The following is a 12,247-nucleotide window of genomic DNA, read 5'->3' as shown; positions in this document are numbered from 1 at the left end:
TTTATGTAAATAAATGCAGTCATGCTGTGTTAAAATGCAATTTGATTTAAACTCTAAACCAGTGTTTCTCAAGCTTGGCAGCTTGAAGATGTGCCGACATAAACTTGGCTGGCTAGGGAATTCTGGGAGTTGAAGTACTCTAAATAAACTTTGTGCTGTTTGCCATTGACTTTGGGCTAAGATCACTGAAGAATAGAAGTCAACTTGATGAAATCTACATTGTCCCCTAAGTGCTAGCTGGCTTTCATGTTGTGGTTGCTAAAAGAACCACACACTTAGTTCCTTGGAAATAAATACAGACACATGCTTACCCGTGCACCATCTCTTCCTGTTGTTCCAGTATCTCCTCTGAAGCCAGATGGACCCTGAAATAAAACAAAAATTGTGATTATATCTAAGAAGTGTGGGATGCTTATGTGATAACGATTCCCAAAGCAATGCTGGGGAAGAGCCTTATCCCAGATTCTACAAGCTCACACTGATGAAGTTAGATAGTGATGTTGTTGTTGTTGCTGTTTCTTTTCTCTTCCAGTCATGATGATTTTTACTTTTTTGTTTTGTCTTGGTTAGCCACTTCAGCCAATTCATTGAGTTACTGATGATACAAAATCCCTCTGATTTTGATGAAAGAAATTTAGTTTCAAAGTAGTTGTGCGCCTTCTAAAGGCACTCCAATATTTCAAATCTACTCATCATCAAAATGGCTGTTTTTTTAAAAAAATTGTTCATGATTCTGAGGTTCTCAATTATTAAGATGTAAGTGTTTAACACCTACCTAAGGTCACATTTTCTGACAAGCATATAGAAACAGAGAGTTGGAAAGGATAGTTTAAGTCAGTGTTTCTCAACCTCGGCAACTTTAAGATATGTGGACTTCAATTCCCAGAATTCCCCAGCCAGCATGCTGGGAGTTAAAGTCCACACACATCTTAAAGTTGCTAAGGTTGAGAAACACTGGTTTAAGCCATCTACTCCCATCCCCTGTTTAATATAGGAGTTAAATTAAAGATCTCTGATAGATGGCTATCTAGCCTCCATTTGAACACATGCACTGAAGGAGAGCCCATCCCTTTTCTGGGCTTAGTTTCATTGTTGAACTACTATTGTTGTTAGGAATTAACAACAATAGCCTTCTTTTAACTTCAATCCATTATTTTATATCCTGATTTTAGGACAACAGAGAACAGATCTTGACCTTCTTCTGTGTGACATCCTTCTAGGTATTTGATGATTGATTCAATACTGCCCCTCTCATTTGGCTCTTCTCAATGCTAACTATGCCCATACCCTCTTCACAGGTCTTAGGAGGTAATCTCCTGTTCTTCCTCTCAGCCTTTTCACAATATATGTCTGAAACCTTTCTTAATTAAGTTAAATAATTAATTAACCTTCCTTAATATAAGATTGTGCTGTACCATATACGGTTTCACACAAGTACCAACCCTCAGAACTATAAAAACACAAACCAGATAAATTCTAAGCACATTGCTCATGCAGGTAAAGCATTCTGGAAGCTGCCATTATTGGGAAGGCTGCTTCAGAAACTGAGCAAAAATGTCTTTGATCAGGAATCGCAAATTCTGGAGATACCCCCAATTCAGCTTCTTCCTCCCCTTCCCCTTTCCTCTAGTATAAGGGAGTGCTTCAGATCAAGACTATTGGTCCTTCCTGATCAAGTTTTTTCCCCCCTACTTAACAGAAGCACACTAGGCTTTTAGAAATGATTCATTCCTGGTCATGCTGGGTATCTTCTGAATGCAAGCTGTTTGCACTACTGTTCAGCTATGGTTCTTTCCCTGAGGAAGACTGATGGTAAAATATGTTTTCTTAATTGTGAGGTAGCTGTTTCTTTTATATACTTACCTTTTCACCTTTGCCACCTGGACCACCAGCAGCACCTCTCTCACCATGGATTCCACCAGGACCAGATGGGCCTGCAGCACCAACTGCACCAACAACTCCAGGTTCGCCCTAGCCAGACAGCGACAAGGGAAGAAAAGAGTAAAGATTTAAGGACTCAAAAGAAAACTAGGCAAGGTTTCTCTGCTACTTTCACCTATTTGTTACTTTTGCAAGAAAAACAGTATTAAGAAATTCTGCTGGGTGTTTAAAAAAAAAGAGCCAGTGTGATGTAATGGTTAAGATGCTGGACTAGGATCCAGAAGCCAGTTAGGTGACTCTGGGCCAGTCACTGTCTCTCAGCCCTAGACTAGAAAGTCAAAAAACATCTGTCTTATCAACCTGCACTGGAACAGCATGGTAGATTATGGTCCATAATCTGCAGTGGATTTATTGGGGCCCATCATCATCATCATCATCATCATCATCATCATCATCATCAACCAGGTGCCATAGGTTAGAGGGCATTTTTATCCTGCATTCTTCAAGCACTCAGAAGTAGATGAATACATCTTAACTATGCATTTATACTTATGTCAGTGGATCTCTGATAGAAAAATTGGATTAGTTTCACATTGTCCTTCATTCCAGAGTGGTCTGCGTCTAATCCAGAATAGATGAGAAAAATAGCAGATTACAGAAATCTGCAGTATAAGATCCTTTTACAGTAGGGGCAGGTTGAGTCTTCCTCTCCCTGCTCAAATTCAGCCAAGCAGGCATATAATTTTTGAAGGAAATATAGTAGACCATTAGTGAAAATGTCCCCTTCATGTAAAGCTAGTGACACTTTGCATTTTCCTTTTCTTCCTCCTCGGTACCCCTGAAGGAAAAGGTGTCATCTCAAGATGACACCTTTTTGTGTAGATCAGCTGGTGCAGAACAAGGTTTCCAAGTCCCCTTTATCAAAGAGCAGTTCACCACTGTTACATAATACATTTTGTTTCAATACAAGGTGTCATTTAAGCAAAAATGAAATGTGACTTTCCAAAGTCCAATGCGCACAAACTGTTTAACATAGAAGGCACTCTCTAGGTTACATGTATAATATTTTAAAAGTCCACTTCTAACCAAAAGTACTAAAGCCCAAGCGAAAAAGACCTGAGCTGTATTGCTTTAGCATCTAATTAATTGTTTGATGTTTCCCACTTGCATATTCTGCACACTGCAAAACTTTACAGAAGGTGTGCTGAAATCTGTCATTTTCACACTGAAGATCTGGTGCTTTACAAATAATGTGGATGTTGTTGCTATCTGCATCCAACTGAATTCTTCCCGCAAGAAGTTCACACTGCCCTCTTCTGGATTCATGAAAAATAGCAACCCTTCCTTCTGCCTTACCTTATTACCATCAGGCCCTGGTGCACCAGATGGGCCACGGCTTCCCATAGGGCCTGAAGGACCAGCAGCACCGCTTTCACCTGGTGCGCCACGTTCACCCTGAAGGAAGCAGATTGGCATAAAGTGAATTGGAGTCCAGATGCCTCAATCTCATTTATGTAGAAACCGGAAAGGGGTTGTAAGCTGCATATATTATACTTGTTGGTTCATACAGATTGACATCTTTATACTTAAGATGGTTTAGGTTTAAATGTGTCCATCTAAAGGTATGTTGAGCTTAAACTAGAGATTGGGAGGGAGGGCACTTTAGTAAGCCCGGAAGATTTATTCAGATTTGATACATAACGATTTCCAGCAATTCTACAATTTACTTTTTTAGAAATTCTGATTGACTCAGAAATAAAGTTCCATTAGTTCAGTGGGATTCACTACCGATTTTGCTTAACAGACCAGCAGGTGTCTAGATTTATTGCCTGGTCAGTTCACACTCTAATTCCTCCAATGTGACCTATTACTATGCAAACCTAAAGCATTGTACATGCTGTCTCTGTGTGTACATGCGTTATCAGTGGGATTAGAGTTGGTCATAACTATTTCAAAGCGTTTAATGAAAACACGACCAAATCTGGACATAGTTGCAGCTTACTTATTTACAGTGGTAATTTGTTCTGGGTCCTACTCAGTGTCCATTACACACTAAGCTTATAAATAACAGTAAATAATACAACAATAGCAATAGTATCTCAATATTTATATTACTCTGTAAGAATCTTTAGAATATGATTACAGTTAAGTGGATGTTCAGAAAAATCTAATTATATGATAGATCTATTTTCCTATATAGGAAGACAACAAAATATTGATTTCTACAACATAAGAAACTTATACACGCACACACTCTCTCTCATATTATAGTATAATGCTAGTATAGTACTATATTCTATTATTTTTCAAATATAACAGGAAAAATATAGTAAAATATAGAAAAGTATATACTTACTCTTAGGCCAGCAGAGCCAGGGAGACCAAAGTCACCAGGAGCACCCTAGGGACAAAAGAAAGATTTGTTAAGCCATTCTTTAAAAGGATTTTCTTATCACTGTTTCAGAATTCACACGACATTCTGAGATCTAAGGATATTTTCATCCAGGAAGATAAAAGGCAACAGCTATTCTGAACAAAAGAAAGACAATGAGGCCACTGAAGGAAGTAAAACCAGATTATACCTTTCTGCATTTCTGCCAGAGTGTTTGTTATAGTTCACTAACATGCACTGTGTAGTTCAGAGCAAGTCTGCGCAGGGTGGGGTGGGGGAAAGACATTGGCTTTCCAAATGGCATAGGCAGCCCTTGAGTCTCCTTTCTGCGGTCTGGCTATGATTGCTGAAAATTGACAGCACAGCCTGCTAACATTCTGAGATGGGTAACATATGAGAACTGTAACATTAGGTCTAAAATAGGCATATGGCATTTGGAAAACAAACACAGAAGAACTCTCAAATTCCCCCTGCAAAGCCACTTTTGCCTGTATTTGCAATGCATCCCAATCAACTTAGTGCCCCTTGAATCACCTCCAAATGTTAAATTCAGGCCTTGGCCACTAAAAAGCTGCTTGCTACTGATGGCAGGGAACCATATTCACTTTTTTCTAACTCTGTAGAAGTTCTCATCTTCTGAGGTTGGTAAAATGAGTACCCAGCTTGCTGGGGAAGGCAATGGCAAACCACCCTGCTATAGTCTGTCAAGAAAATGTCTCAAAAGCGGCATCCCCCCAAAGGGCCAGGCATGACTCGGTGCTTGCACAGGGGACCTTTCCCCTTTCACTCAGAAGTTGTCATGATCCAAGAAGATGCTGTTTGACTTTATGGCAGAATATGACAATTGTGTAGTGTAGTTGTTGAACAGTATTCTCTAACCTGGTGCCCTCTAGATGTATTAGGACTACAATTCCCAGAATTCTCAATGTGGCCAAATGCCATGTTGTTTGGGAATTCTAGGAATTTTAATTGTCCTATAGCTGGAAGTTGAGGAAGATGTGCTAGGTAGAAGAATGTCAAGTGTATGATGAAAGATTCAAATTCCTTTAAGGTCTTGAATGATGTTGGGTCAGACTGACTTACTTTTCAGGGTTGCTGTGAGATTTAAGCTCAAGAAGGTGGCAGCACTTGTTGACCTTGGCTGATCTTGAAAAGCTAAGTAGTGCTGGTTAGGATTAGCACTTGGATTTTCCGGCAGGAAATCCCAGTATTGAGAAGTGGAAAAAGATCCTAGAAGTCTGCAATGGCAAACCATTTTTGTATTGTTGCCATGAAAATTACATGGACAAATCAGTGAAGTCACCAGGTTTAAGGAATACAAGGACCCAGGGGGCTTTATTTTAAAGTGTAGATTAAAAGGAAGGAAAAAGGAAAACTCTGGAGATAAATACAGGCTGGTGGCCAATACATAAGTCACTTGTTGAAGGCTGTATACTTACAAGAAAACAAAATAAACTAAGCCAGTTGATTTGTTTTAATAGCCACTTTTCTAAGTGTTTTAATAGCCACTTTTCTAATTTGAATGTTTGTTTTCAGTTACTAAACATATTCACAGAACATAAGCAAGCAGGAAGTTTGTTTCTTCGCTTCGCCAGAAGATGAGCAAGCAGGTACATGAAAGCACCTTCATTTCCCTACAATATGAGATAGGGGAATTTCAAATGAAGCTGAGGGAAGCATTCACCTGCATGCTATCCTCACTGATTTTAGTGTCCTCTGATTACAGCAGGGAAATAGAAGATTCATGGCTAGACCAGGCCTCAGGCACATCATGAAGTGTGTCTTCCCAGGAGACAGAATCACTACCTCATGCTTCATTTTGTCTATAATTCCTTAACTCAGCCTTTCCCAATGGCTCCAGGAACTGGGTATTATGGAAGATAATCCCCAGTTTGGTCTAGTGGTTAAGGTGCTGGGCTAGAAACTGGGAGTCTGTGAGTTCTAGTCCTGCCTTAGGCATGAAAGTTGGCTGGGTGACCTTGGGCCAGTCACTCTCTCCGCCCAAGTCACCTCACAGGGCTGATCTTGTGGGGAAAATAGGAGGAGGAAGGAGTATTAGGTATGTTCGCCACCTTGAGTTATTTATAAAAATAATAAAGGTGGGATAGAAAATAAATAAATAAATAAATAAATAAGAAAGAAAGAAAGAAAGAAAGATACTTGGAGGGCACCAGACTTGGGAAGATTAAATTAACAAACCCAATCTGCAGTTTGTCCAACGCATGTTAAAAGTTGTGATGCATCTAAGTAGAATCTTTCTTGATTAAACCAAGAACCGCTAATCTGACAATCTGAACTGCTTTGGTACTTACCCTATCACCTGGTTTTCCAGGTTCACCAAGTGGGCCAGAGGGACCAGGAAGGCCCTACGGGAAAATAAATGAACAGATGAAGGAAAAACAATCCCATGTAATTTGTTTAGGTGCTGTAAACAAGGGAACCCACAGGTCATGCAATAAAACAAATACCTTCATCTGACCCTATCACTGTGCTCTATTCAGTCTAATTTATTCTTGAGTTTTGAATAGGAAACCAATGCCTCCATTCTAAAACTTGCCTGTTTGGCATTAGATCTACATGAAAGTAATCACTGTATGTGATAGCTCAGTTTCTCTGTGACTGATTTTCCCATCCTGGGTCCCACCATGATGTGGCCCCATCCCAGGCATCCTTGGCCACTGGATATGTTGATAGGTGCTGATAGGAGTTGTAGTCCAACACTAGAGGGGAGCAAGTTGCTAAAAACTCCTTTGTAGGCTTTGGAAGACCACCTTAAAATTTTCTTTAAAAAACACTCAGTTCACATTACCTGCATCCCTTTGTACTTAAACATATTTACACTGAACACATGCTTGCTGATTCTGTATCAAACTAAGCCTGCATATGGTGAACATAGGGTGATGCAATATTTCAGATCTGACTTGAAACAGGTGCTTCAAAATGCCTAGGAATGTGAACATAGCACCTGTCTGCAACTTGCCAAGCAGATCTAATTTCTTTAATGAGCTGATGACCAGGGTTGTGTTCACACTCCTGTATGTTGCAAAACCCCTCTTCTGAACTGAACTGGAGGCCCTGCAGAGCCCTACATGACAAACATATCTGAATGTATCTACTGTCATAAAGTACAGTGTCTCCAATTCTTATAACCTGATCATCTTTGAGCCACTGAAGCTAAGTGATTTGAATTCTATGTACACCCATTTTTAATAAGCACACTTTGCAAGATATAACCTAACTAGCAACTCTGGTCCAGCAAAGAGTTTTTCCCCTTCCTTTCATTACTTTCCTTGTCAGCACCCTTACTAAGAATTCTAGATTTTACTTGGTAGGATAAATGCTTGTCCATCAGTCACCAAGGGTTTTTGAGATATTTAGTAGCATCTGAACAGTCCATATTCCATTTTAACATTAAAGATCAAGGAAGGCAATGTTGGGTAAAAGGCATCTTCACTTACTTGGAAGCCAGGAGCACCAGCTGGACCGGTTTCACCTTTTGCACCTGCACCACCCTAAAATAAGTAATTAAATTGAAATGATGAGAAATCAGTCATTGGCAATGAAGCATCAAAGGTTAACAGGGGTTGATCTTGTACTTACAGTGAGACCAGGTGGACCTTGAGGTCCATTGTGTCCATCAGGACCAGGACCACCCTAGAACAACAAAGCTTGTTAGTCATAGTGTGGACAATCTGATTCTAAAATATATACCATGTTTGTTTGTTTGTTTGTTTACTTAATTATTTCCATGGATGTGTCTCTGAAATTACCAGGAGCTGAGTTCAACTTGAAGGAAACTTTACTTTTAATGAATATGGAACTCTCTCAACATTAGATCTGATACACAGACTTTTAGCATTAGTACTATAAAAGGTTAATGTCTGCCATGTGTGTCTTAAAATACATCTGCGTATAGATCTGTTCTGTAAGTGTAGATTGCTCCCCCCAAAATATTGGGTTGGAGAGCTTTTTTAAAAGGAAGTTAACCATATGGCAATGGAAAATTTGAATTTCATACAGTAAGCTAAAGCTGATCATCCAAATATCTGATGTCTTAGAGCATATTTGTTTCCATTTCATGTAATGATCGTTCAGAATATTAGCTTCTGACTACTGCCAGAGAACCTATAAAAACAGCAGCCCTTTTCAGTTTTACAGGTAGTCCTCGCTTAACAACAATTTGTTTAGTGACAGTTTAGACTTAGGACGGTGCTGAAAAAACCGATTTACAACCAGTCCTCACACTTACAACTGTCGCAGCATCCCATGGTAATCTGATCACCATTTTTGACCTTCCCAGCAGTCTTCTGGCAAGCAAAATCAATGCGGAACTGCATGATTCGCTTAACACTTGCGGCGATTCGCTTAATGACTGTCACAAAAAGGTCGTAAAATTGGGTCTTATTTGCTTAACAACCGCTTTGCTTAGCAACTGAAATTCCAGTCCCAATTGTGGTAGTTAAATTATTCACACTAACTTGCAGACTCTTAAATATTGGCAAGCCTACATAGGTCATGTTTCCCTTACAAAAGGAAGGGTATCAAGGAAGGGTATAAATTAATCTCACTTACCCGTGGGCCAGCCAGACCGACGCTGCCTCTGTCACCAGCTTTGCCAGGCTCACCCTGGTAAAATATGATACATTTAAATAAGTTACTGTATTAAAATCAATAACAGCTCTCTACACAGTATTTTCAGTAGCTCCAGTCTTCTACATTTCCATATTGTGTCTATGGCTGGCCCAGATGGGCATCTCTTGAGATTCCTGCTCTAGCAGAGGGCCTATCATGATGGACCTCCTGGATCTGCAGCTTCTCCTGTTTAAGGTTGCTACCTCTTGGCTCACCCATTCCCAGACTAAGAAACCACATTAGGAGTTCTGATAAAGAGGACAAACAGCAACTCATGAAGCCTGCATATACTTTCATTGGAAAGCAAACAATTGCCAAAATGATGAGCTCCCCCCCAACACACACACACACACAAACAACCTGAGCTACACTTTCAGGCATCTTGCCCAAGGAACCTCCTCCCAGTTAAAAAAACTACATAAAATGGATATGCACAGTATATGTTCAAGATCACATAAATGCAGAATTGAGAGAGAAGCAACAAATCATCATCACCCCTCTAACCAGCTGTTACATTTATCCAGGGGAGATAGATGTTGTCTCAAATGCTTCCAAAGGCATTTGGAGGAGTATTTTATAGTTCTATAGCCCTACTAAGCAGTTTATTCCACTGTGGCTTTGACCTGATACCTTATCATTAGTTCACTGCTGTGGATGCATTTAACCAAACATATCCGCCATTTTCTTCCAGTTCAATGGCACTGGATATGTTTATTCATACCCAGGCAAGATTTAGGTGACATATTCACTAACCCCATGGAAGAAATGAACAGAAATAAATTTCGTACCCACCCAATTGCTGTATCCAAGCATTGGAAGAAAAAAAAATTAAACATCACAGACACCCCAAAAAAGAAAAAAAGAGAAAGAACATATAATAGAAACCCACCACCAGTTAAAAACAATAAGTGATTTATAATTAAAATAAGCACTAAGCTGAAAATAAATTCCTTGAGAACTGAAGTCATAGGGAGGCCCAGCCATTCTTTTGGTTAAGAATTAAAATGACGAAGGATAGTAGAGGACTTCACAAAGGGGGCTGCCAGCTAAATCCAAAGTCATCTTGGATCAGCAAAGTGGTAACAAGTAAGACAAATGTTTTGCTTCCACATTAGCACTATGGTAGTATCATTCCGGTATGCACTGCTGAGATGCCATTAAATGGGATGCCATAAAATTGATGCTATGAGCAGCAATGTAAATGGCTGTTCTGTTATTTGGCAACACCATAACATTCTATTGTACTTACACTTGGACCTTTTGGTCCTGGGAAGCCAATGTTTCCAGGTTCGCCTCGTGGACCAGCTGGCCCACTTGGGCCAGAGCGACCATCAGGTCCAGGTGCACCCTGCAGGAAGAAAAGTTCATAACTTGTATTGTGGAATATAGTACCACTGCTTGAATATTGTGCTTCCATTGACAGCAACATACTTTTAATGGACATAAGGACATTTCCAAGCTAATCACTTTCCTACATGGCTGTCTGTATGGCACTGTTCATTAGTTTGGTACAAAAAAAAAATCAAATCCCCCCCATCATAATTACAGGGAAATGGATCTATGTAACTAGAAAGAATGAATAAATATTAAACTACCTCAGAAAAATCTGATTCAAATATTAAAGCTTAGTACAATTACAAACTGCTACAGAAAATCAATATAAAAATATAAATGCTATCCAGGAAATGCATAAATGTATTTAAAATCTCTCTCTCTCTCTCTCTCTCTCCTATCTATTGATCAATCTTTGCAGAACAAGGGTGGGATACTTACAGCAGGACCTTCTTTTCCAGCAGGACCTGGGCTTCCAGAATGTCCTGGGAGACCCTAAAAACACACAGATACAGTATTTAGCCTTAATATGTCTTCTGAGTTACTTAAAACTGGAATGGGAGATTTAATTCCACCCTACATGAATTTTTAAATACGGGCATAAAAATAATAAAATGCACTGTTCTGTATTAATCAAAGGAATGTTATCTAGAGATGCTCTACTGAATTCAATTAGATTTATTCACCAAAACTTATGCAAATATATTTAAAAGTAACTCTGTCCCCATTTTTCAGTTCAATGTGGCTTTCTGCTGGGGAAGAGAGCATAGGATGACAACGTAATGTACATGAGTTTGCAGCTTCAGTTTCATATCTCTAAAATGTGAATAGGAATAACCTGCCTTACAGCATTGGTATGGAAGGCAAATAAAGTCTTGAATAGCATCTCTCTTTACTAGATATGATAAACACATTTTCTTCAAAATGTTATGTTTTTAAAACTGGCCATTAAGAAAACAAAAAGGCCATGTAAATTCGGGATGCAGCTGCTCTCCAAAACTACTCATTGATTTCACAACATCATCCATCTTTACTTACTCTTGCACCCATGAGACCAGGTTCACCAGGGCGACCTGAGTCACCACCGGGACCTTTAGCACCAGCAGCACCAGTAGCACCACGACTGCCAGCAAGGCCCTACAAAGGAAACATATTAGGTTTACATTAGGACACAATACTGGTGATCAACTGCCTGACTTTGTGGTATAGGGCAGAGGGGAGTTTATTTGACTAAGCTATAAAACTGGTTAAAATGGTGAATAAAAAAAATAGAAAACTTACTATACCACCAGCTCTGCCATCAGATCCTGGGAGACCACGAGATCCAGGAACACCCTATGAAAGAAAGCACAACTTTTGATCAGAACTGGAAAAAATTGAAAAGTGAGGGTCTTTCCAAGACTTGCTTTCAGTATCTTTATGGATTATAGTAGAGCAAAATTTAAAGAACCAGAACTTATCCATAATATGGAAGATATGATTTCAACATAAACACGAGTAGGTAATATTAGCCTTTAATGTAGATCTACTACTTCTTTATCATTCTTTATTTGTGCATGTGAATTGCTTCTTTTCTCAGAATCAGTTCAGGAGACTAACCGTTGTCGGTTGAGAAAGAAGCAGATCATAACATAATACATTTCTAAAGTTGAGAAGACTTGGAGATCATGCACAGGACTGCTAAAAAGTAAAAACAAATGTGCTGTGATATTCACAAGAATTTAACACTGCAGCATATTGCTTCCAACGCTCTTATTCTTATTTTTTCCCTTTGTATTTGGCACCTTTCAATTAGAAACCTGGGCCTAAACATATCAAACACTGCATCTTGTTGGGCTAAGTCCAGCAATCACATGTGCTTGTAAAAGAGACACATTTTAAATGTAAAGGAAGAAAACTGCTTTAGTCTGTTGGTGCCTTTAGCTCAGAACCAGCAGGGCAAAGCAGTGTACATGTGGAGGTCTTCCCTCATTTCATCATTACAATCACAGTCTGTGGATGGTTGGCGTA

The 12,247-nt window shown here is 39.4% G+C and overlaps 1 protein-coding gene across 1 annotated transcript in view; it reads right to left on the bottom strand.

Annotated features, from left to right (window-relative positions):
- Nucleotides 1–12,247, bottom strand: part of COL1A2 (collagen type I alpha 2 chain) — a 49,574-nt gene that overhangs the window by 16,929 nt on the left and 20,398 nt on the right. The window contains exons 20-31 of the mRNA XM_063303647.1: nucleotides 11,519–11,572; nucleotides 11,276–11,374; nucleotides 10,679–10,732; nucleotides 10,155–10,253; nucleotides 8,846–8,899; nucleotides 7,874–7,927; nucleotides 7,732–7,785; nucleotides 6,586–6,639; nucleotides 4,238–4,282; nucleotides 3,238–3,336; nucleotides 1,864–1,971; nucleotides 312–365 (exon numbers count right to left, since the gene is read on the bottom strand). Of these exons, the coding sequence (XP_063159717.1) occupies nucleotides 312–365; nucleotides 1,864–1,971; nucleotides 3,238–3,336; nucleotides 4,238–4,282; nucleotides 6,586–6,639; nucleotides 7,732–7,785; nucleotides 7,874–7,927; nucleotides 8,846–8,899; nucleotides 10,155–10,253; nucleotides 10,679–10,732; nucleotides 11,276–11,374; nucleotides 11,519–11,572 (828 nt within the window). The remainder of the gene's footprint in view (nucleotides 1–311; nucleotides 366–1,863; nucleotides 1,972–3,237; nucleotides 3,337–4,237; nucleotides 4,283–6,585; nucleotides 6,640–7,731; nucleotides 7,786–7,873; nucleotides 7,928–8,845; nucleotides 8,900–10,154; nucleotides 10,254–10,678; nucleotides 10,733–11,275; nucleotides 11,375–11,518; nucleotides 11,573–12,247) is intronic.

The sequence above is a fragment of the Candoia aspera genome, chromosome 4, assembly GCF_035149785.1.
Source record: "Candoia aspera isolate rCanAsp1 chromosome 4, rCanAsp1.hap2, whole genome shotgun sequence".
In the NCBI taxonomy this organism is placed as follows: Eukaryota; Metazoa; Chordata; class Lepidosauria; order Squamata; family Boidae; genus Candoia; species Candoia aspera.
The sequence above is the reverse complement of the archived record's forward strand: the minus strand, read 5'-3'. Positions and strand labels throughout refer to the sequence as shown.